Raw genomic sequence first — 23,769 nt, 5'->3', positions numbered from 1 at the left:
TACTCACATATTCTTGTTAGAGGCTGATTCGCTGGTGGGTGGGAAATGCCATCTTCCTTGCTCCCTCCCATTGGAAGATGAATGGACCTCTGCCTATATACATATAAAAATAAATAAAGCTGGGAACCACTGATCTAAATAAATAACCACCAGATCAGGCAGAGGTCCATTCATCTTCCAATGGGAGGGAGCAAGGAAGATGGCATATATATACACACACACACACACATACATACATATATATACATACACACACACACACACACACACACACATATATATACACATACATATACCAGGGACCACTTGACCAGGGACCACTTTGACCAGGGACCACTCTCCAACATTAGTACCAAAAAGATTATGAATCAGTTTTTGGTCGACTTTAGATTTGGTTTGGTTATTCGGGGTGCTGATTCAGAAAATTGCATTGGATAGACCATCAGCTCTAGTTTCTGATATAAAACATATGTCATCCAGTAGTTGTCATCTGTTCACCCACAGAAAACCTTATTAAATAATGTGGTCTATCCAGTGCAATTTTCTGAATCAGCACTCCAAATAATCCCAGGAACAGGCCTAAAAACAAAAACACCAATGTGCCCCTGCTTCCAGGCGCCACATGAAACGGCTCCGCTCAGGGGGAGGGAGGAGGATGAGAAGCAGCAATCAGGAGACTTGTTGTCACGCCTTTTGTGGGTAGTCAGCCTCTCCCCTCCCAACATCCCCGTTGCCTCGGCACTATAAGAGGGTTTCGCGAGACCACTCACTTTTGTTGCAACGGCGTAGTAATGGTGATTCCACGGACCATATTTTAATTCTTGAAGCAGCTGTTCCCCCTTGTGGCCAGAATCAAACATCCCCTCAGGAGAAGGTTAAATTGCCTCTGCGTCTGTCTGTCTGTCTGTTTCTGTCTCGGTTCGATGTGTTTATGGGCATTGAATGTTTGCCCTATATGTATATAGAATCATAGAAACATAGAATAGTAGAGTTGGAAGAGACCACAGGGGCCATCTAGTCCAACCCCCTGCTAAGAAGCAGGAAATCGCATTCAAAGCACCCCCGACAGATGGCCATCCAGCCTCTGCTTAAAAGCCTCCAAGGAAGGAGCCTCCACCACGGCCCCGGGGAGAGAGTTCCACTGTCGACAGCTCTCACAGTGAGGAAGTTCTTCCTGATGTTCAAGTGGAATCTCCTTTCCTGTAGTTTGAAGCCATTGTTCCGTGTCCTAGTCATATAATGTGATCTGCCCTGAGTCCCCTTCGGGGTGAGAAGGGCGGAATATAAATACTGTAAATAAATAAATATATAGGTTGGATGTCCCTTATTTAGAATTCCGAAATACTCTAAAATCCAAAGATGTGAGGCAGTGACATCTTTGTCTTCTGATGGTTCTGTGTACACAATGCACGTTATTAAAAATATTGTATACAATTTCCTTTAGGCTATATGTATAAGATGTATGCAAAACATACATAAATTTCATGTTTAGACCCGGGCCCCTTGTGCCAGATATCTCATTAGGCACATATATGCAAATACATGTGTTCCAAAATCAGAAATGCAAAACACTTCTGGTCCAAAGAGATGCTCAATCTGTACTGAGCAGCAGGATATACCCAAACATCCTGATGGAATCCCATATGGCATCACCAGTGGGATGAATCCCTTGATTTCTTTCCCCTTGGATTTGATGGCCCATCACTGATAATGTGATACCTGCATTTCAAGAAATAACGGAGTTCTATTACACCCCTTTCATGGGTATGTCCCATGCCAGAGCTGAAGGAAGATCTCCAGCAGCCTTCCTCTGTTGATATACTGCTTTGTTGAGAGAGCAGATGTGATGAGATGTCCTTAAAACTTCAATGTTTGGTCTCACGTTCTGACCATTTTGCTAAAACCGCAAATGCTGGGGTCATAAGTAATTTGTAACATCTGATCTTCTAGGCAGCAGTGTTCCTTTTCCTGTGCCTTTCTATTATGGGCTTATCCTCAATCACACTTCTGTGGCATAAACAGTGGAATACATTTTACCTCTCATTTCAGGTAAGAAAATGTGGGCATATCTGGCAGACCATAACTTTGACTAATTCAGACAGAATTAAGTATCCTGCACATAAGCATAGCATCATTCTTTTCATCAGTGTTGCTATTGGTAGAGAATACTATAATACACATTTTATGTCTCAGCAAATTATACATAACGAGGGGCAAACTTTCAAAGGGACCAGAAAGTGTCTTTGTTGGGTTTCCCCCATTTTTATGGGTCTCTTTTGTCTTTCCCAACAGATTACGGCTCCATTTTTTCACTTGGGTGCCATCTTCATCATGATCATCCTAGCTTGGCCAGTATCACTGCATTTCTTCCGGATGAATAGTAAAGGTACAGTCGCTTAATTGGAGGAAAAGCATGATATAAAACATGAGAATGAGAAAAAGATGGAATATCACTGAGAGAGATACAATAAAAGGGGAGCTATTCAGAGCATGGGACAACTTTATAAAATTTAACAGACAGTTCCATAACTGTTAATTTTTAAACCAATGGCTAGAATTAATAATAATCGCAGTTAGGAATATGTAGCATTACCCATCCAGAACTGATTTATATTCATGATCTCTACATATTCACAATCATGGCAATAGTGATAGGAATACATGAGGATTTTTTGGGGGTAATTTGATTGCATGATTCTCGAGTGCAAACTTTTGTAGAGGACAAATTGAATAATGAAAGTATGTTAAGCCTACAAATATTATAATTGCAAAGCGTTCAGGCAGAAGACCTGCTTGAGAATTTTAAAAGACTTTCCGAATGGGACAGCACATAAATTTGTCAATAGTAAAAGCTTTCTCAGTACCATACGTTTACACAGATCTGTGAGCAATAATATGCAGTGTTTACAGTGGACTCTGCGGAAAATGCTTCGGCTGTACTCCACAACAAAAGAAAATCAGTCTGTTTAGCAAGTCTTTTCAAGTGCTGATTTCTTGTCAGTAAATGTCTGATATTTATACTTATTTAATACTAGCTTGGGTGCCCAGCGATGCCCGGGTTATTTGAAAAGGGCATTGTTTATTTTTGGATTTAGATAATATCAGTTTGGTCATATGTTACATTATGTCTTGGGAAAAAAACTCAGTACTTTCTGTTTTTTTTAATGAATTCTCCCATTAGAAAATGCTTAAGGATGTGGGTGAACTACAATTCCCCCAAATCTTGGATCAACCCTCCCAAAATTCCCCCAGTAATCACAGTTGGCCATGTTAGATCTATGTGCCAAAGTCGGTCCAGATCCGTCACTTTCTGTGTTCAGTGTTCTCTGAATATGGGTGAACTATAACTCTCAGATGCCAATCACCCCAAGTTGGCAGTGTTGGGTCTGTGTGCCAAGTTTGGTCCAGATCCATCATTGGTGGGGTTCAAGGGCTCACGGAATACAAGTGAAATATAACTCCTGGATGTCAAGGTCAATCACCCCCAAACCCCGCCAGTATGCACATTTGGCCATGTTGGGTCTGTGTGCCAAGTTAGTTCCAGGTCCATCGTTGGTGGGGTTCAGAGTGCTCTTAGATTGCAGGTGAACTATACATCCTACTCCCTACGACTCCTAGAAATCATGGTGAATTCTCCCCAAACCTCTCTCTCTAGTATATTTAGTTGCTGATCAATTCCTCTGTTTGCTGTGTGCTATAGAAAAGGGTTGGAAATGGTTAAGCGAGAGGCAGTGGGTGGGGTCATGCAAATGGAGAGAGAAAGGATGTACTTGCTGTAACCTGCAATGTCCTGAGAGGGAGTGACTTGGTGGCTCCACAGCACTGGGAACTATAGCCTATTTGTGGAGGCCAGAGACTGTCTGTGTGAATGGACACCCATGCCACATATACACATTCACATTTTCACTTTTATTATGTGTATAGATATAGATATAGATATAGATATATACCTAGGGTCATGATAAAAATTCTCAGAGAAGGTTCATAAGTGGAAAAAGTTCTAAATCAGCACTGTCAAAAGTGATCTAGACTGGAAGCAACTCATTTTCCAACCTCACTTGAGACTGACTTTTGAATGCAAGCTCTTGACTCCTCTTATCTCCTTCAGTGATTAAGGTCTTAATCCTTTTTCCGTACGTGGCCGTCCTTCTCTTCCTCTTCTTCATACCTTTGGGGTTGCACTCTCCCTGCATCCGGGAGAAGGAGACATTGGGCCCCAAGCCAGAACTCATTGCCCACAGAGGAGCTCCAATGGTAGGTGGAACTGAAAGGGAGAGAGTGGTTTTACTGTATTTCTTCCTGCTGTTTTGTTTTACTCTTTCAGAGGGATGACTGTAGAGCTGGCTGTCCACATTAGGAGGTTTTCACATTTGCGGATTTGATCAATATGTTTCTTTCCCAAAGTTTATATCACTGTCCCAATTAATTACTCACTCAGGTGTCTTCTCATCCAGGTGTGTATATAGTAAACATTTTTTGCACCATCCAGTTAGCTAAATCAAAACATGATTAATGAGCCAAGCAAGTGGATAGCAGCCAAGTAGCCCAAGTTAGTGAATGGTGGCCAAACATTTTATTTGAGAGTGGTCTCTTCCTGCAATCCAGGCATTTATAGTTCCTCCAGCATGATTGTATGGTTAGCTTCTGGCAGTTGTGCTAGAAGACTTTGAAGTCCATAGAGAGGTATTCTCTCAGGTAATAAAGTTTATCTTTTTCAAATTAACATTTTCCCACTTTTGTGGGTATCTTGTGTCCCTAACCCCAGTGAATGTGAAGGGCTTACTGTATGAGTATAACATAGTTAAAATACATGATAAAACAAAGAGCCATAAAAATACCAGCATTTTGCACTTGCCCAAACTGTAGTATAAGGGTGATATGCTCACTCCTGGATGTTCCTGTCACCGATCTGGCTGCTGTGTTTTGGAATAATTGGAATTTCCAAATTTGTTAGCCCAATGCACAGCGTACTGCAGAAGTTCAACCAGTCATTGACATATGGAATAATTGGAATTTCCAAACCTAGTAGTCCAATGCACAGCACATTATAGAAATCCAACCAGTCACTGACATGTGCTGCACATTATTACTATTTTACATAGGGGTTGCAGAAAAGTCCTAGTACAGTGTGTTGCTGCGTTTAGATATTTTACGCTGCATGAGATGTTGCTATGTAGGCCGTATGTATCAAATATCAGTGTATCTGACTTTTCGTTTAAACAATCAGCATCAGGACCTTGGGATGGTCAGCAAAGACTTTATAGCTCAGTCCTCCCTTCAAACACTTGCAGGCTGCAATTATGGAGATGTTTCCATCTGCCTCATGGCAAGTGAGAAATGGTTACAATTCCTGTCCAGTCCCAATAATAATTGGCTGTCATAGCTCCTATTTTAATTTTTGAAAAGAAACGGATGCAATCACAGGTTGAATATATCCTATTTTGGCTCAGGGGTCAGGAATTTTTCAGTATCTCACTTTTGTTCCACAATAGGTGGCTCCCGAAAATACAGAGATGGCATTTCTTAAAAGCATTCAGCACGGGGCTCATGGTTTTGAGACAGATGTCACAATTAGGTAAGGACATTTCATTGCTCACCAAGTGGCATGATTGTTCAATGACAGCTTCCAGGGTTTAAATATATGTCTTTAAGGCGTTGTTATAGTTTGTGGCATTTAAGCTGTCACTTTGTTGCCTCTGTAGTTTTCTTACTACAGTAGAGTCTCACTTATCCAACACTCGCTTATCCAACGTTCTGGATTATCCAACGCATTTTTGTAGTCAATATTTTCAATACATCGTGATATTTTGGTGCTAAATTCATAAATACAGTAATTACAACATAATATTTCTGCGTATTGAATTACTTTTTCTGTCAAATTTGTTGCATAACATGATGTTTTGGTGCTTAATTTGTAAAATCATAACCTAATTTGATGTTTAATAGGCTTTTCCTTAATCTCTCCTTATTATCCAACATATTCGCTTATCCAACATTCTGCCGGCCCGTTTACGTTGGATAAGTGAGACTCTACTGTAGTTCCATTTTACTGTTTTGTGTAATTTGAAACATTTGACAAATGTTTGATATTTGAAATATGCTTTTATTTTGATACTGTTTGAATCAAATAATTATAGAGTTGGAAGAGACTCCAAGGGCCATCCAGTCCAACCCCATTCTGCCATGCAGGAAAACAGAATCAAACCATTCCTGACAGATGGTCATCCAGGCTCTGCTTAAAAACATTCAGAGAAGGGGATGCCACCACATTCCAAGGATTTGATTATTTTATAGTTTATACAATAATCAACCAAGTGGCTTCATTTCTCTGAGTGATTCAGAACAGAGAAAGAAGAAGCAAGAGGGGGAAATGCCACATAACTACAAAAGCAATCAGGAGAAACAAGGGCAATGAACAAGAATGAAGAAAACAAAGTCTTTAAACTTAGCACTTTTCAGAGAATGCACAATATTGCAGTTTCTAGTTTCGCTCTGAAAAATGAAATTATAGAGTAAAAGACTTTGCAAATGGAATTTGGCACCTGGTCTGATGCTTTTTGTGTTCCGGCAGCTATGATGGTGTTCCCTTCCTGATGCATGACAGCACTTTGAAAAGAACCACCAACGTTGAGTCTTTATATCCTGAGTTCATGTACGAAGAGGCTGCCATGTTCCCATGGTCACATCTGGAGAAGCTGAACTCTGGAAAGTGGTTCTTTGAAGTATGTAGAGCCACAGAATCACCGAGTTGGAGGGGACCCCAAGGGCCATCCAGTCCAACCCCCTTTCTGCCTCTCTGGATAGATGCCCATATAGCCTCTGTTTAAAAAACTTCCAGAGAGGGAGACTCTCAGGCAGCAGCATATTCCACAATTGAATAGCTCTGACCATTTGAAAGTTCTTCCTAACTTAGGTAGAATCTCTTTTCCTGAAATTTGAATCAATTGCTCCATTGTGTCCTAGTCTCCAGAGCAGCAGAACACAAGCCTGCCCCCTCCTCAATGGGACATTCTTTCAAATATCAAAACATGGCTACTCCTTCTCTGGAGTAGCCCTCTCTTCTCCAGGTAAACACACTCAACTCCCTAAGATGCTCCTGTTAAACCCAAGTTTTTATTCTGTACAGGGCCGGTCGGAGATAAATTTAAATATTAAGCGGGGGCGCTGAAAAGCGCCCCCGCCGGCCCCGCCTCCTGAGCCCTGGCCCCGCCTCCCATGTTATTCGCCCTGGCCCCGCCTCCCACGCAGCGTGGGAGGCGCGGCCAGGGTTGGAAAGAGAGAGGCTTCGCCGCCCGGGGAGGGGAGGATGGGATCCCTCCTCCCCTTCCCGGGCGGCGAAAGAGGGAGCCACAAGGCCAGGGCGCACTGGTCAGGCGGCGGGGCACCGTCAGAGCAGCGCCCCGCCTCCCGCCCAGCCTGACGGCGCCCCCCGGGACCTGCGCCCGAGGCGGCGGCGTCACGTGGCCTCAATGGTGGGGCCGGCCCTGATTCTCTAACACCTTCTCAGCTGAGTTAGTTGATGTCAGGGATTCCTCTTCTTCAGAAGAGGAAGGGGAGCAGGACAGTGTTCATGAATCTGAGAGGGAGTGGAATCTGAGAAGGAGATTTTGCAAGTACCCACATTTCAGGAGAGGCTAAAGGAAACGGAGCAGAGACATTGTTCAGCTAGAATAGCTGCCAGAAATGCAGCTGAGTTATTGGGAACTGCCCTAGCAGCTGTGAGGGAACTTAGGGCTATAAAGCAGAAGCAGATGCAGTCAGCTTTTGCTGGTAACAAATTGACTCTAAAGCCTAAGCCTTCACTCCGCTTGTGCCTGCTTTGAGTCTGCATCTGTGAGACTGCTCCTAAGGATTTGTTCCTGATTCTTTGTCTGAAGTAAGACTGCTACTTGATTTGGGAATTCATCAGAGACTTAAGAACTATGTTTGCCCTAAGACTTCTTTGCTTTCTTTTGCATTATACCACTGAGTGTTCTGTTCTTTATGTTTTGCTCAAGTAAAGCAGCTTTCATTTACTTACCACATTGTTTTAAGGCTGTTCTTGAAAGACAAAACAGGACAGTTCTTTGAGTACATTCCACTTGTAATGCGAGTTTGAAATAGGAGATCAGGGTTTGTTGCTGCCTAATTGCTCTGGTTGCTTCAACAAACCTTCTAAGTGCCCTAAAGGATTGTAGAAATATTTGGTATCTATAGCAGAGTAGAGCACAGTGTATATATGGGCTTATGGTAGGAAACGGGAGAGAAAATACATAGGATCCTCTGGCAAGGTTTTAAAAGATAAAACACTTTTATTGTTTCATATAATACATCTCAGATAAGAACTTAGATAGACAAAAGAAAAAGTTACCTAAGTTAGTTAGAAGAGTCCCTAATGCTGTTTCAGGCATCTTGATTGAGAGAAGCCTCGTGGTGCTCCCTTCTCAAGCGAAGGGCAATAAAACACCATGGACTTTTGGAAAGAAGGGGAAAATGACCTCTTCATACAAGAAAGGAGCAAAACACCTTGGCTTACATGAATATAAGAAACAGAGGTGAAAAAAAGACAGCTGTCATGGTTCCCTCTGTCTCCGATTGCTCTCTGTATAGAAGTGTGGGTGCTTCTTCACTTCCAACAAAGATGATTCCAATCTGGTTTTGGTTTCAAAAATAAATGGCTTCCATCTGATTCCTTCCTCTCTGTGCATTTCTTCATAGAAAAAGCCATTCTTTAGCATGCCCCCGCTCTCACAAGAAGACCGCAATCTGGCAAAGAGGCAAAAAATCTACAAGTTCATAGATTTCTTGAAACTTGCCGATCAGAACAACAAGTCTATTATCTTCGATCTTTATCGCCCTCCAAAGTATCATCCGTACAGGAATAGCTTCATCTATCTGGTTGAACAAGTCCTTCGAGTTCAAGCAAAGATTAAGCCCAGTTTGGTACGTGGAGTTGTAGTTTTGCGAGGTCTTTCTCTTTCTCTACAGCCTAAATTATTTGCTTATAGGGCACCAAATATTGTATCTTCTATGTAGAAAACAAGGATAGCGTTTCCCACTTCCAGTAGTCATAAAATATCCTTTCAGGTACAGTAGAGTCTCACTTATCCAAGCTAAACGGGCCGGCAGAACGTTGGATAAGTGAATATCTTGGATAATAAGGAGGGGTTAAGGAAAAGCCTATTAAACATCAGATTAGGTTATGATTTTACAAATTAAGCACCAAAACATCATGTTATACAACAAATTTGACAGAAAAAGTAGTTCAATACACAGTAATGTTATGTTGTAATTAATGTATTTATGAATTTAGCACCAAAATATCATGATATATTGAAAACATTGACTACAAAAATGCCTTGGATAATCCAGAACCTTGGATAAGCAAGTCTTGGATAAGGGAGACTCTACTGTACTTGAAAAAGGTCTGCAATATTCTCCCTCCTCCTCCTATTCTAGGTATAATTGATCAAATATATGTAATGAGCCATGATGAAAACATTTTTGGAAAGGGTGGATGAAGTTTTTATAAATAGCTTTTCATTCAATGTGTTGTTGAAGGCTTTCATGGCCAGGATCACAGGGTTGTTGTGTGCTTTCCAGGCAGTATGGCCATGTTCCAGAAGTATTCTATCCTGACGTTTCGCCCACATCTATGGCAGGCATCCTCAGAGGTTGTGAGGTGTATACTTTTCATTCTTCTGCACATTGCAGGTCCTTTGGCTGCCCAATGCAAACAGAAACTATGTGCAAGCTAATTCTCCTGGATTCCAGCAGGTGTTAGGCTATGAAGCCAGCATCAAAGAGCTCCAGGCGAAAAACATTGTGAAACTTAACCTGGATTACCGAACACTGGCCAGTATAGATTTTCAGTAAGTTTGAACAGAAGAATCCTCTGTTTTCTCACATTGAAATGGTAACAAACAAATCCGTGTCTTGATATTGTTGTGGAATATTTTGATGGCAAATTCCATGACACTTTTGAGATGGTCTTAACAAGAACCTGTGTCTTTGCTTGAAGGAAATATGCAGAAGCCAACATCACAATTAACGTTTGGGTGGTCAGCGAACCGTGGCTTTTCTCCTTGGCCTGGTGCTATGGAGTTAATTCTGTGACCACAAATGCCGTGCACAGCCTCAAGGCCCTCAATCAGCCTTACTTCCTCATGGTAAGCTGAGAAAACATCTCCCAACATGTGCATGTGCCATTAGTACAGTGGATTTGTAGGAATATTTTCCATAGCTGTCTCAGTCACTTGTTTATTCATACTCATGGCAATGGCCCTAAGGCTTCAAAAGGCCACATATCTTCCTTATGTGAAACTTAAGGCCCGGGCTGTGGCGCCGGCTGGTGAGCAGCCAGCTGCAGCCAGCTGCAACAAATCACTCTGGCCAAGAGGTCATGAGTTCGAGGCCAGCTCAGAGCCTGCGTTTGTCTCTGTCTTTGTTCTATGTTAAGGCATTGAATGTTTGCCTTATATGTGTAATGTGATCCGCCCTGAGTCCCCTTCGGGGTGAGAAGGGCGGAATATAAATACTGTAAATAAATAAATAAATAAATTATGGCTTTAACTAGCATGGAAAACTTTACGATGGCTTTGCCTTAGTCGTAGCAATGAGTCAGGAACAATGAAGGCACCTAACTTGTTGTTGTGTACCTTCAAGTCGTTTCTAACTTATGGTGACCCTAAAGCAAACCTATAATGAGCTTTTCTTTGAGATATTTGTTCAGAAGGGGTTTGCTTTTACTGGGTTGCTATGAGTTTTTGGGCTGTATGGCCATGTTCCAGAAGCATACTCTCCTGACATTTCGCCCACATCTATGGCAGGCATCCTTAGAGGTTGTGAGGTCTGCTGGAAACTAGGCTTGCTTTTACTTTTCTTAGAAGATGGGATGGTACCCCATTAGCCTTCCTGTTTGAGAGGGGATGCCAACACTTGTCTCCAGAGTTGTAGTCTAACTCTCAAACCACTATGCCACAAATAACCTAAGTTCCCATTATGTTAATATGGGTTTATAGGCAGTTTTCAGACACCCTCTTGGACACAAATATCAGAAATAGTTATTTTCAAAAAGCAGAGAGAGTAGAATTCCGTTTCTTGAGATATTGATCATAACATGTCCATTGTAGAACAAAGGAATGTCAAAAGGAGATGGGAGATAGATTGTTTGATTGCAATTGATAATGATGTTTCTGTCCATCAACAGGGGCCCTGAATTGTGATGAGAGTTTCTTATGGCACTACTTGTGTTACCTGGCTTACTTTGTCCAGGGATGTTTGTATGGATTTAATAATAATAATAATAATAATAATAATAATAATAATAATAATAATAATAATAATTTTATTTCAATAAGTCTTTATTGGCATATATGTATATCAAGACAGTGTAAAATGCAGAGTATATTATACAATAGAAAAACAATAGAAAAACTTCACGTTTGTCAAACATTCAGTTTGCAGACTTCATTTAGAAACCTTGCCACTGTGAGGCAGCAGTTAAAATCTTGGGAATTTAAAAGCATAATTACTTTGTCTGGCTCTGATTGGCGTTTCATAGAATCTATAGCTTGCAGTAGCAAGTTTGAACTTAGTTCCTGGTAGAGTGGGCAGTGGAGAAGAATATGTGGGATGGAGTCCAGCTGTCCTGAGTTGCAGAGACAGAGCCTCTTGTTGCTCGGTAGTCCGTTGAGCCTTCCTTTATGAAGCAGGGATGGCATAATGTTGAATCTGGCCAGCATATAGGCTCTCCTTTATATAGTATTAGTAAGCACTGTAATATAAAAAGCGGGATTTCCCTGAGTGAATGGAATTGCCAAGTTCGTTGGCGAACAAGATTTATTGCCCAAGTTCTGCAGTTGTTGGTGATCCATTGCTAGCAGCCTCTCTTTAATAAGGGTAAAAGTCTCTGTGAAAGCATATTTAAGTAGTCGCTATCATAGCCCAGTTTCTTGATCTTTGCTAGGACTGTTGTGCACCATTTTGAGTGGTGGAGTTTGCTCAAGGTGAGTTGGGTCAATGAGTTACTGGAGCTATGGAAGTGGATGTGTAACCACAATGTTATGATGGTTAACCAAATGGTGGCCTCTATAGACCATTGACCAGACATCCCAGTGTTTCTGACTCTCTCAATTGGTGTGGAATTTGCATGAACCCACCTACTGCCTCTCCCATAACCCTTTCCTTTCCTTTTCTATGGCACACAGTAAACAGAGGAATTGATCAGCAATTGAACATACTGGAGGGGTTTTGGGAGAATTCATCATGATTTATAGGAATTGTAGGTACTGGGATGTATAGTTCACCTGCAATCTAAGAGCACTCTGAACTCCACCAATGATGGACTTGGAACTAACTTGGCACACAGAACTCCCATGACCAAGAAAAATGCTGGCAGTCTTTGGGGGAATGTATAGGAGCTGTAGTTCACCTACATCCAGAGCCAATATGAACCCAAACACAATGGATGTGGACCAAACCTGGCATGCATACCCAATGTGCCCAAATTTGAATACTGGTGGGTTTTGACGGGAATTGGCCTGGACACTTTGGAGTTGTAGGTACTGGGATTTATAGTTCACCTGCAATCAATAAGCACTCTGAACTCCACAAAAGATGGAATTGGACCAAGCTTGGCACACAGAGGCCCCATGACCAGCAAAAATGCTGGAGGTTCTTTTGTCCAATCCCTTGTCATGCAGCAATGTACAATTATGATAACTATAATTTTTCTACTGTTCTGTTACAGACACCCCAAGAATACAGGACGATGTGGGTCATAATAGATGTGGTGGCTACTTTTCTCATCAGTTTCATCTTTGGTCTCCTTCGGTAATTTCCTCTGTTTGATAGGGGTGTTCATGGTCCTCAGGGTGGAGATATATAATAGGACAAGAACTTTGGAGGGCTATTTATAAAGACAGATAATCATATATTTTTAAATAGCATTTGTCCAGCATGGCAAAAGCATGCCTCGCAACACTTTACAGAAGCCTGGACACACGTGGCCAAGCAACGGAGAGTGTGGATGGAATGACAAAAGATATAAAGGAAGAAGAAGACACAGACTAGGAGCAATTGTTGACAATTTGAACTCAGTTTGCAACAACTGAGAATAGGAGAGGGAAACTGGGATTGTTGGAAGATATACAAAAGTTGAAGCTATCGAGAGAGGACTCAAGAGGCAGCTGTCTTCACACCTTATCACATTGGGATATACTCTGTTTATATCTGTATGCCTCCCGTATTGTTTTAGGACTGGGTACATACTGTATTAAGACGGGATGCATACTGACCCATCATAGCCGATTCTTACATTTTGAAAATACTGAGCTTTGACTCATCATACCATAGAAGGCTGGCTCATCCCAATCCATTCAAATATCTCACCGCATCACTCTTTTTTCAATAGATTAGTGACGGAATGGGACAAATGTCCTGTGATAGGACCTGTTTGGAATCGCATTCAAAGAGTCTCAGAAATGGAGTATATCCAATGTAATAATGTTTGAATAGCTCCCCGAGATAACTTTCCTATCTTAGAATGGAGTTTCTAAGATAAATATCATGAACCAGGTAGAACTCTATCATGCATAACCTTAGTTTACAAGTGTGTATGTGTCATGTAGAAACAACAGTAAGGTCACTAATAGCATTCTGTCTTGTATATTTGCTCCATCTGGGAACTTATAACGAAATTTAAACTCAGGTCTGTAGGAGCGCTTATGAAAAATGAATGCCTTTCAGGACCAAGGACCTTATCACATTTAGAAATATTCCATTTTAATCAGCATGCATCCTGTATTCTTTTAGGACTGGATGCATACTGTATTTAGACGGGATGCATACTGACCCCATCACATCTGATTACTAGGATTATTGGCTTCTCCCAATACATTTGAATGCCTCCCTATGTCACTTAAAAATATATGAATCTAATATTGTGCAGTGATGCAGCCTGGAAGTATCAAACTGCCATTCTCGCGACATTTCAGCTGACAGGATGCATACTGATTTTCCAATCCATGTAAAGACAACGCTTCAGCAATGGAAGAAATTGTAGTAAATAAAAAAATCACGATTAGAATCCTGTGTGCAATTACTCCATTTCTGAGACACTTCACAGATGGATTCCCACGGATTACTGATGGAATGGAGCAAGCTTCATGTGATAGGACTTCTTAGGAATCGTTTTCAAAGATTCTCAGAAATGGAGTATTTCTCAATATGATGAGGTCCATAGTCATTGAACACTGGGAAAGGGAGGTGGTGGTGGTGGTGAAGTGAAGGAGAATGTGGTGGTCTTGCCTAGCTTCCTTCCTTCCTGTCCTTTATCCACATCTATTCATCTTCTCCTTCAGCATCCCTTCTGTTGACTGGTATTAGGATAATCTAAAAGGAAGTCTTAATTTATCCTCTGTCTTTGTTTCTGTAGCTCTTTCATTTACATCCCTCTCACCACATATAGGTGTGTGCATCCAGACTACAAATAGAATCTGGACCCAAATATTACAATGTGCCACCACATATTTATGTGAATGTGCCTATTATGGATTTTCACTAGCTAGCCAATAAACTAGCCACCCATGCTTTAGCTGCTGTTTAGGATTGTGTGGCCCCTGAAGGCCTGGTGGCATCCTCAGATTTCTATTTGTTGTCCTTTTAAAAACTATCCTCCCCAGATTCATATAGAAACTGTCATTATACCTCAGTACTCATCTGAACGTATTGATTCCTTTTCTCCACTGTAGTAGCACCCCCAATCGAGTTTGCTCCTTAAACAGCTAAACTCTGTGCTAGAAGGAATCTAGGACCCTTACCGTTACAAGCTCTCAAAGTACCAAAGGTACTGAAGGAACCAGAGGAAACGAAATCAGCACACAAGCCTAATGGATATACGAGGGTTATCCAGAAAGTAGATTATGTTTTGGAATTTAAAATGAACAAAGTATAGGAGAAAACATTTACCATATGAAGTTGAAAGCCACACCCAAATACTCCTTCTCAACATAGTTGCCATTCAAACCTAGGCACTTATCATAACGATGAATGAGCTTGGCAACTCCTTCCCCACAAAACTCTGCCACTTGCGTCCTCAATGCAGCGTTTTGGCGATGATGCACAGCTGCGGGAAGGGGTGGCTGGCTGGTTGAGGACGCAAGCAGCAGAGTTTTGTGGGAAAGGAGTTGCCAAGCTCATTCATCGCTATGATAAGTGGTAATTGGGTGTGGCTTTCAACTGATATGGTAAATGTTTTCTCCTATACTTTGTTCATTTTTAATTCCAAAACGTAATCTACTTTCTGGATAACCTTCGTAGTAGATTTTAAGTATTCCCAATTCTCGTACTAGATTTTTTTTGAGAAATCCTTATGATAGTTCCACAAAGTACTCTCGTATTACATTACTTATATTGTACATAAGGGGAGCTTAGTTGTAATGAAGTGGCAACAAATCTGCTGGTTTCATGAAAAATGGCTTCTTCCTTTCCCTCCAGATGGAAAGTGGTGGGCCGCTATAGCTGTCTGAGTCGGAAAAACAAGGTTATTGGGAGAGATTCAAGCAGCTCACTTGAAAGAGGTGAGTCCTATTTTCCCTGTGGTTGTGCCATTTTTCTCCTGGGCCAAATCTAAGGGGTTAATAGTTGTCCAAACTTAGGAGGAGGCCCTTCTGATGGTATCAAACACTGCTTTGATCAAAAAAAACATTGCACATCATTGCCTTTCTATCTTTTGGAATGCGCAGCCTCTGGAGTTAAGGCAAGCAACTTAGAGGTGTATTAGAAATGTTTTTTTCTTCTTGCTGGAGACCATTTTAGTTATGTGCATAATAAAACTGCCATATAATCCAGTTCAAAGCAGATAACCTGAATTCAGAAACTGGATTATATGGCAGTGTAGATGGGGCCTGAAAGTTTTCTGCAATTTTTATATTTCATTTGTATATGTATGTGATACCACTTCTGGAAAATTCAATTTCTGGAGGATTATATAAATTTTTAAAATGAATAAATAATGTAGGATTTCCTAGGAAATTAAATATACAGTAGAGTCTCACTTATCCAACCTTCACTTATCTGATGATCTGGATTATCCAACGCAGTATGCCTCCTGTCCAGATCCACAGCTCTTTGTTTAGGCAGCAAGGACTGAACTTTTTACAAATTTAACTTCTGACAATGTTGATACTGTAAGTTCATTTTATGCAATTCTATCTTTATTTGTAGTCATTTCTTTTAAGTAGTCAATGTTTTTGTAGTCAACATTTTTAATACATTGCGATGTTTTGATGCTAAATTCGTAAATACAGTAATTAATACAAAACGTTACCATGTATTGAACTGCTTTTTCTGTCAATTTGTTGTAAAACATGATGTTTTGGTGCTTAATTTGTAGAATCATAATGTAATTTGATGTTTAATAGATTTTTCCTTGATCTCTCCTTATTAGCCAACATTTTCACTTATCTCACGTTCTGCCGGCCCGTTTATGTTGGATAAGCGAGACTATACTGTATCTTCTTGTCTCTGTTTTAGGAAAGTTATTTGATTGTTCACAGTATTTGATCTAGGTAAAAAAACAACTTTTCATCCTTGTTACAGAACCTGATTCAATGACAATGGTAGCCATATAGACTGGCAAGGAAATTCCCATCATCTAAACAGAAGATTGTTTCCTATCCATGAGCTGCCCCTCCAAAAATACATTTGGACTTGTCGAGAGAGATGAGGAACTGCATGGATTTTCATGGACTCTGCCTGATTTTCCTGGCTACTTTCAGCAGAAGATCAATGAATCCCTGTCTTTCATGATTAAGAGGCATGGAGAATTCCCTGATGGTTTTAGCTGGACAACGCAAATAGATTTTATCTTGATATTTCTCAGCATCATGGACTAAGGTCTCGTTGGGCTGCTCTTTGGATTCTACTTGAAAGGAAATCAGTTTTTAGCCTTTCAGAAATAGACTTGCCAGGAACAGATTTTAGGAAAGTGTCAGCAGCCCCATATAAACTGAAGGCTCCCATACCCTACGAGAGTCAAAAGCAAAGTCTACAAGAGTCTCAAAGGAAAGTTTACAGAGGTTGGTGGATAAAAAACCCTTGCTGCTGATCCTTTGACATGTATGGATTATCCCCCTGTACACTGTCTTTTTAATTTTAAAAATGGATTCTTTAAATGGAAATGCAAAGGAAATGCATCTAGAAAACAGAAATATTCTGTGGATCAGAGAATGACAAGCATATGCTGTGATGTCAGTGGGGTCCGGGAGCCAAGATTTGAGCCAAACATTGAAACCAAGATTTCAAACCTGAAATCAGAGCTGCTAAAGATTATGCCCGCAATCCTACATCGGGTCACTGTAGGATCTAGGAGTCAAGGCCAAAGCCAAATATTGAGAGCTTGAGCCAGAAGTCAGAGCCACTAAAGACTATGGCTGCAATTCTACACCAGGATTGAAGACCCGGCATCCATAGTTACATGTTGCCTCTGCCTCTGGAAGGCACATTTCCAGACTTCTGCATGTGCTGCTGCCAAGAGGAGCTGACCAAACAATGGTGCTTCCAGGTACAATTCTATAACCAAAGAAAGAAAGAAAGCTGATGTCATTTTTCTGGATCTCCAGACACTCACTGGAGATCTGTGGGGCAACCTTATTTCAATGGAGTTGCTCAAGATCCAGGCCAATAGTGCTAACTTTCTTTCTTTAGTTACAGAACTACAGTTGGGGTGGATACTGTCTGGTTGCCTGTTTCTGGCCAGTAAACAGCTTTGGCAATGTCTCCATGACTAGAAAACATCCTTGGGAGTGTATCTGTTTGAATAATGTGTAAGGAAGTATAGGATGTCTCCTTATGCAACATCCGAAAATGTATATCTGTAATCCTGAGTTGCATGAATATATGTTACCAACAGGATTCCAGCTTAGATTTGACCAGCCTCAATAGGAAGCCTTAATAGTCTCTTCAGGACTTCAAGACAAGGTCTTACTTAGGAGAAGTCCAAATGGATTAGATCAAACACCTATATGGTCCACCATCCTTTCCCCTCCACAATGACTGACCAAATGTCTGTGGGAGGCCCACAAGCTGGACATGAGGTCAGTATTGATTCCTGTATTGGAAACATGTTGCCCTTCTGGGTGAGTACAAGAAACAGCACAGTATTATGGTTCCTTCTTTGTATGAAGCATGGAAAGTACTACGAAAAGATGGACTTCTTCCTGTAGCCCTTTTGGGGACATCTCATTGGTCATAGTGAGAGCAGTGTTTTGGCACAGATAGGCATTTCATAGCATCTCCTATCATGGCTCTTCCAATGTTCTCTTACATGGCCTGGCAATGCAGTTTTTATATTTTGAAGATGAAAATATTAAGGACTGCTAAGAAAAACCTTTTTGTTTGTTTCCCAATCCATCTGTTGCCAGAATACACTTATGCATTTGGAAGTTCCCCTGCAGAATGGGCCAGACCATTTGTCTAATGAAGAACAACATCTGCATTTCAGTTCAATGTTGTGGTGCTACTGGGCATGTGGAAACCCATCTGGTTGTGCATTCAGTTGTGAAACATTGCCATCCAGTGCGAAGACTGCATAGCACAATCAAATGGGTAACTCTTGTGTGTGTAGATTTATGTTACCCAACCCTGATGTTGCATTAATTCATGACGCGTAAGATGACAATTCAGTCCCAATACTGGAAGCATATCTGTACAATAATATTTGATTTTGGCTTATGTTATAAAATAATATATCCTTGTTCTCGTTCCTTTTTTTTCTCAAAATGTTTAGCTTTAATTGGAATGTTCCACCGCAACAACCATTCTGTATCACTTTTCATGTATGAACACGACAAACAGAGGCAGACACACAAAACGCAACACATAGACTGGATCCACTCCTTCCCAAAAAAAATGACTTTGAAAACAAGAAAAGACACACATCAAAAAACTTATGCAGTAAGACATATTGGGGTGTAGGCCAACCCAGGAAGTTGCACAGCATGAGCCAAAGGGTACAAGTGGCACAGTTATGGTTATGTCGAAAACCTGGTCCGATTCACTCCCTCGTCGAGTGATTCCAGTTGAGGAAAGACACCTCGAAACAAAATATGGGCTTGGATGTTTGTGTGTCAGTGTCTCCCAGAGCCATAATGAACCAAAAGCCTTGGATTTGGAAACTCGTGAATCTATGAAGAGTTCTGTCAAGTGTGCAAGTTTCCGACTGCATACCTGTGTCTTTCATTCACTGCAGGAGGGGACATTCCCAATGGATGGTGCCTTTGAACTTTCTTGAAACATATTCCACAGCCATCAGATCCCCAAATGAGCAGCAATCAGATTTGGAGGAAGGATGAGGAAAGTGCACTGCTGTCTATGATCAGCATGCAGTCTCCAGGCTTTTATTTGTGGCTACTCCTCCCTTCCTCAAAGATCATATTAAAAATATTAGGGGGGGGGGGGAATCTCCTTGTATACTTAGTGAGGAAGTATTCATTTAAAATACCCCACTGAAAATATTTCAAAACCAGTTTTTAAAAAAGGAATTGCAGACCAAAGTCAGACTTCTGATCACACCTGGGGTACATTTTATGATGGTTTTGGCCAAAAATGCAGTTTTGTAACTTGGTACAGGGGACATTGCCCATGCTGAAGTTTCTTACCTCGGCTTTAAAATTCCAGAAAGTTGACCAAACAATGGAAATGCCAGTTTCGCAATTCAAAAGGGCCAAATATTTCTTGGAACAGCATTTTACCTTTCCACTCTTCTTTTTAGAACAGATCAGCAAAGGTTGATTTAAAAGGGAGGCCTCAAATCTTTCCCTGCCTTGTGGACCAAATGGAAGGTTGCTTTCTCAAATTATAATACTTTCATTCCTCTCCCTGCTTCCTTCCTAAACTTGACAGAAACCATAACTGGGGATACAAATCTGAAGGATGTCTGCTTATAGTTCTTTGCCCATTTAAATAAAAATACAATGCCTTAGCAGCAATTTCCCCTTTCCCCAATAATTCTGCCTTTTTGCTAAGTTAGTGAATTATCACAATTTTCTGCATGATAGGTCTGCACAGATTCTAAACTGGAAGAATCTACCGCTCATCCTCCCTTTCAACCCAAAAGCCAAGATGGGAAACTTTGCACATGATGTTAAACTTACCTGTTCAGAAATGAGTCCCCTGATCAGACCTTTTTTATTATCTTCCCCTCAGGAGGAGGAGACAGATCTGTCCAAACCAAACATCACCTCAACTTTGAAACAGTCTCCACACTTTTATCTCTGCTGAGAAAAACCATTCTCCGCCCCATGTTAAATAAATAAAAGGAGTAAGACATGTTTATAAAACACTGCAAAACCAAACCTCCTTGAACAAGGTCCTCTATTGCACATTTAAGCTTTGTGACCCATATACGTTCCATGCTTTTTGATCAATTACTTTTTTTCTTTCCTTTTGTGTATGAAATGTACAACTTTTCCTTGGATTTTTAAATGGAATTGAAAAAGGAATGTAAAAAAGGAATATGCTGTTTTTTTCTCTCTCTTCCCCTCCAAAAAGCATCTCCGAACTCAGAAGATTCTCCTATTTTTAGCCCAGTGTCTTGGTCCATGAAACTCTTTTGTTGATACTTTTGATTCGAAAGACCCCAAACAGAAGCAGTGCATAGCGTTTCCACTCTCGGTCCACGACAACTCCTGTTGTTTTGGTTCCATATTAAAAATAAAAAATGATAATAACCACACTGGAGTTTTGCTGTACCGCAGTCTGAACGAAGCGCCGAGGCTCAAATCCAGAACAAGAAAGGAATAAGTGTGTAGGTGTGAGTTAAAAATGAAAGGCGGCTCTCAGAGATAGTCATCCTCACTTGAAGGGGAGGTCAGTCCACAGTCCTCCGAGTCGGAGTCTGACATGCTTTCCGAAGGAGTCCGGCTCATCTTCCACATGTTGGTGGAGAAGGTCTTGCCCCAGCTGCAGGGGTAGCCCACCGCCCGCAGCTGGCAGAGCAGTGCCAAAGCCTTTGGCCAGTGGCCGCTCTCAGTTCACTTGCTGCCTTTGGCGCTCCGTTGCTTGCTCATTGCCGTCAGCATCTGGCTGATGTAGGAGGTCAAGAGATCATCCATCTTGTAGCCCTGGCAAAAAGAAAAGGGACAACTGGGAGGGATAGCCAACACTCCAGAAGAAAGGAGCAGAATTCAAAACGATCTTGACAGACTAGAGAGATGGGCCGAAACTAACAAAATGAAGTTCAACAGGGACAAATGCAAGATACTTCACTTCGGCAGAAAAAATGGAATGCAAAGATACAGAATAGGGGACACCTGGCTAGACAGCAGTACATGTGAAAAACATCTTGGAGTCCTTGTGGACAACAAGTTAAACATGAGCCAGCAGTGTGATGCGGCTGCTAAGAAAGCCAATGGGATTCTGGCCTGCATCAATAGGGGAATAGCGTCTAGATCCAGGGAAGTCATGCTCCCCATGCTCTCTTCTGCCTTGGTCAGACCACACCTGGAATACTGCGTCCAATTCTGGGCACCGCAGTTGAAGGGAGACGTTGACAAGCTGGAAAGCGTCCAGAGGAGGGCAACTAAAATGATCAAAGGTCTGGAGAACAAGCCCTATGAGGAGAGGCTTAAAGAACTGGGCATGTTTAGCCTGCAGAAGAGAAGGCTGAGAGGAGACATGATAGCCATGTACAAATATGTGAGGGGAAGTCATAGGGAGGAGTCAGCCCTGCAGACTAGGACACGGAACAATGGCTTCAAACTACAGGAAAGGAGATTCCACCTGAACATTAGGAAGAACTTCCTCACTGTGAGAAGGGCTGTTCGACAGTAGAACTCTCTCCCCCAGGCCATGGTGGAGGCTCCTTCTTTGGAGGCTTTTAAGCAGAGGCTGGATGGCCATCTGTCGGGGTGCTTTGAATGCGATTTCCTGCTTCTTGGCAGGGGGTTGGACTGGATGGCCCATGAGGTCTCTTCCAACTCTACTATTCTATGATTCTATGACAAAGAGATAACATTACACCCATCGACTTAGTGCAGGCATCATCCAACTTCAGCCCTCCAGGTGTTTTGGACTTCAACTCCCACAATTCCTAACCGCCGGTAGGCGGTTAGGAATTGTGGGAGTTGAAGTCCAAAACATCTGGAGGGCTGAAGTTGGACCATGCATGACTTAGTGAACCACAAGAGAAGTCAGCATGTCTCCCTTACCAATGACGTCTCGCAAAGCAATTTGCTTCCTCGTACCAAGTTGCCAATCGTAATGTGGAAGTAGGTGTTGCCGCTGCTCCAGTTGGAAATCTTTGTGAAGGGGTGAGTGATGAGAATATCCTAGGGAAATAATAATAATACAGTAGAGTCTCACTTATTTATTTATTTATTTACATCACTTTTACACCGCCTTTCTCTCTGAGGAGACTCAAAGCGGCTTACAGTAAATAGGCAAAAATTCAATGCCTAAAAACAATGTGAAAACAACAATTCATATAAAACAACAGTTCATATAAAACAGATACCATTACAAAATAAAAGCACATTATATAAAATTTTAAGAATGTCCAAGAATGTCCAAGATTAAAATCCATTCATCCAGAATCCTCAAGTCTTCGTACAGGTCATGTAAAGTCCACTTATCCAACATTAACAAGCCTGCAGAACGTTGGATAAGCGAATATGTTGGATAATAAGGAGGGATTAAGGAAAATCCTATTACACATCAAATTAGGTTAAAGGTAAAGGTTTCCCCTGATGTTAAGTCCAGTCATGCCTGACTCTGGGGGTTGGTGCTCATCTCCATTTCTAAGCCGAAGAGCCGGCGTTGTCCGTAGACACCTCCAAGGTCATGTGGCCGGCATGACTGCATGGAGCGCTGTTACCTTCCCGCCGGAGCGGCACCTATTGATCTACTCACATTTGAATGTTTTCTAACTGCTAGGTTTGCAGAAGCTGGAGCTAGCAGCGGCCGCTCCCGCCACTCCCGGGGTTTGAACCTGGGACCTTTCAAATTAGGTTATGATTTTACAAATTAAGCACCAAAACATCATGTTATACAACAAACTTGACAGAAAAAGTAGTTCAATACGCAGTAATACTATGTAGTAATTACTGTATTTATGAATTTAGCACCAAAATATCACGATGTATTGAAAACAATGACTACAAAAATGCATTGGATAATCCAGAACGTTGGATAAGCGAATGTTGGATAAGTGAGACTCTACTGTATTATAATATTTTTATACCCCACCACCATCTCCCCGCGGGGACTTGGGGCAGCTTACACAAGAAAAACGTAGATAACGACATGGTATTACAATACATACAATATACTTAAACAATAAAATTTAAAAACAATGCAACACAAATAAAAGAACATAGCACAGTTACTTTAAAACCTGTGCATCAAATTGATCTGCACAGCGGAGGGTGACTAGTACAGCCTTCCACAGAGTCCAAGGATAAAATCAACAAGTAGGAAGAACCAAGGGGACAATTCTGCTAAAATGCTATAGTATGTAGAGTGGGAAGATGAGGGAAAATGGAAAATGTTGTTAGATGCCTCTTTATCGAAGTTTGGGACACTAATCCTTTCCATTGGGAGTGCCAAATTTTAAAATCACCTTTCAAACATGATGTCTTTTGCTGAACTTACCAGTCCTCTATGATATTATGCCCAGAGCTAGGGAACATTATTTTTCCAAGCTGTGACTCCAAGAATTGTTTAGTCACATTGAAGATTCTGGGTACAGTAGAGTCTCACTTATCCAACACTCGCTTATCCATCATTCTG

At 41.3% G+C, this 23,769-nt stretch overlaps 2 protein-coding genes across 7 annotated transcripts in view; one reads left to right on the top strand and one right to left on the bottom strand.

Annotated features, from left to right (window-relative positions):
- gdpd4 (glycerophosphodiester phosphodiesterase domain containing 4) overlaps positions 1-18,736 on the top strand; it is a 28,781-nt gene extending 10,045 nt beyond the window's left edge. For both annotated transcript variants that reach the window (XM_062974498.1, XM_016996580.2), the window contains 11 exons: positions 1,951-2,049; positions 2,293-2,386; positions 4,109-4,254; positions 5,493-5,575; positions 6,572-6,722; positions 8,698-8,922; positions 9,694-9,851; positions 10,001-10,148; positions 12,731-12,813; positions 15,478-15,560; positions 16,582-18,736. In XM_062974498.1, coding sequence (XP_062830568.1) covers positions 1,951-2,049; positions 2,293-2,386; positions 4,109-4,254; positions 5,493-5,575; positions 6,572-6,722; positions 8,698-8,922; positions 9,694-9,851; positions 10,001-10,148; positions 12,731-12,813; positions 15,478-15,560; positions 16,582-16,613 — 1,302 coding nt within the window. In that variant the 3' untranslated portion in view covers positions 16,614-18,736. The remainder of the gene's footprint in view (positions 1-1,950; positions 2,050-2,292; positions 2,387-4,108; positions 4,255-5,492; positions 5,576-6,571; positions 6,723-8,697; positions 8,923-9,693; positions 9,852-10,000; positions 10,149-12,730; positions 12,814-15,477; positions 15,561-16,581) is intronic.
- An 11-nt stretch (positions 18,737-18,747) lies between these two features.
- The window catches only part of myo7a (myosin VIIA), a 160,267-nt gene continuing 155,245 nt past the window's right edge, over positions 18,748-23,769 (bottom strand). For all 5 annotated transcript variants that reach the window (XM_062974492.1, XM_062974495.1, XM_062974493.1 and 2 more), the window contains 2 exons: positions 22,191-22,310; positions 18,748-21,104 (listed from right to left, as the gene is read on the bottom strand). In XM_062974492.1, coding sequence (XP_062830562.1) covers positions 21,015-21,104; positions 22,191-22,310 — 210 coding nt within the window. In that variant the 3' untranslated portion in view covers positions 18,748-21,014. The remainder of the gene's footprint in view (positions 21,105-22,190; positions 22,311-23,769) is intronic.

The sequence above is a fragment of the Anolis carolinensis genome, chromosome 3 (genome assembly GCF_035594765.1).
Source record: "Anolis carolinensis isolate JA03-04 chromosome 3, rAnoCar3.1.pri, whole genome shotgun sequence".
NCBI lineage: Eukaryota > Metazoa > Chordata > Lepidosauria > Squamata > Dactyloidae > Anolis > Anolis carolinensis.
The sequence above is the reverse complement of the archived record's forward strand: the minus strand, read 5'-3'. Positions and strand labels throughout refer to the sequence as shown.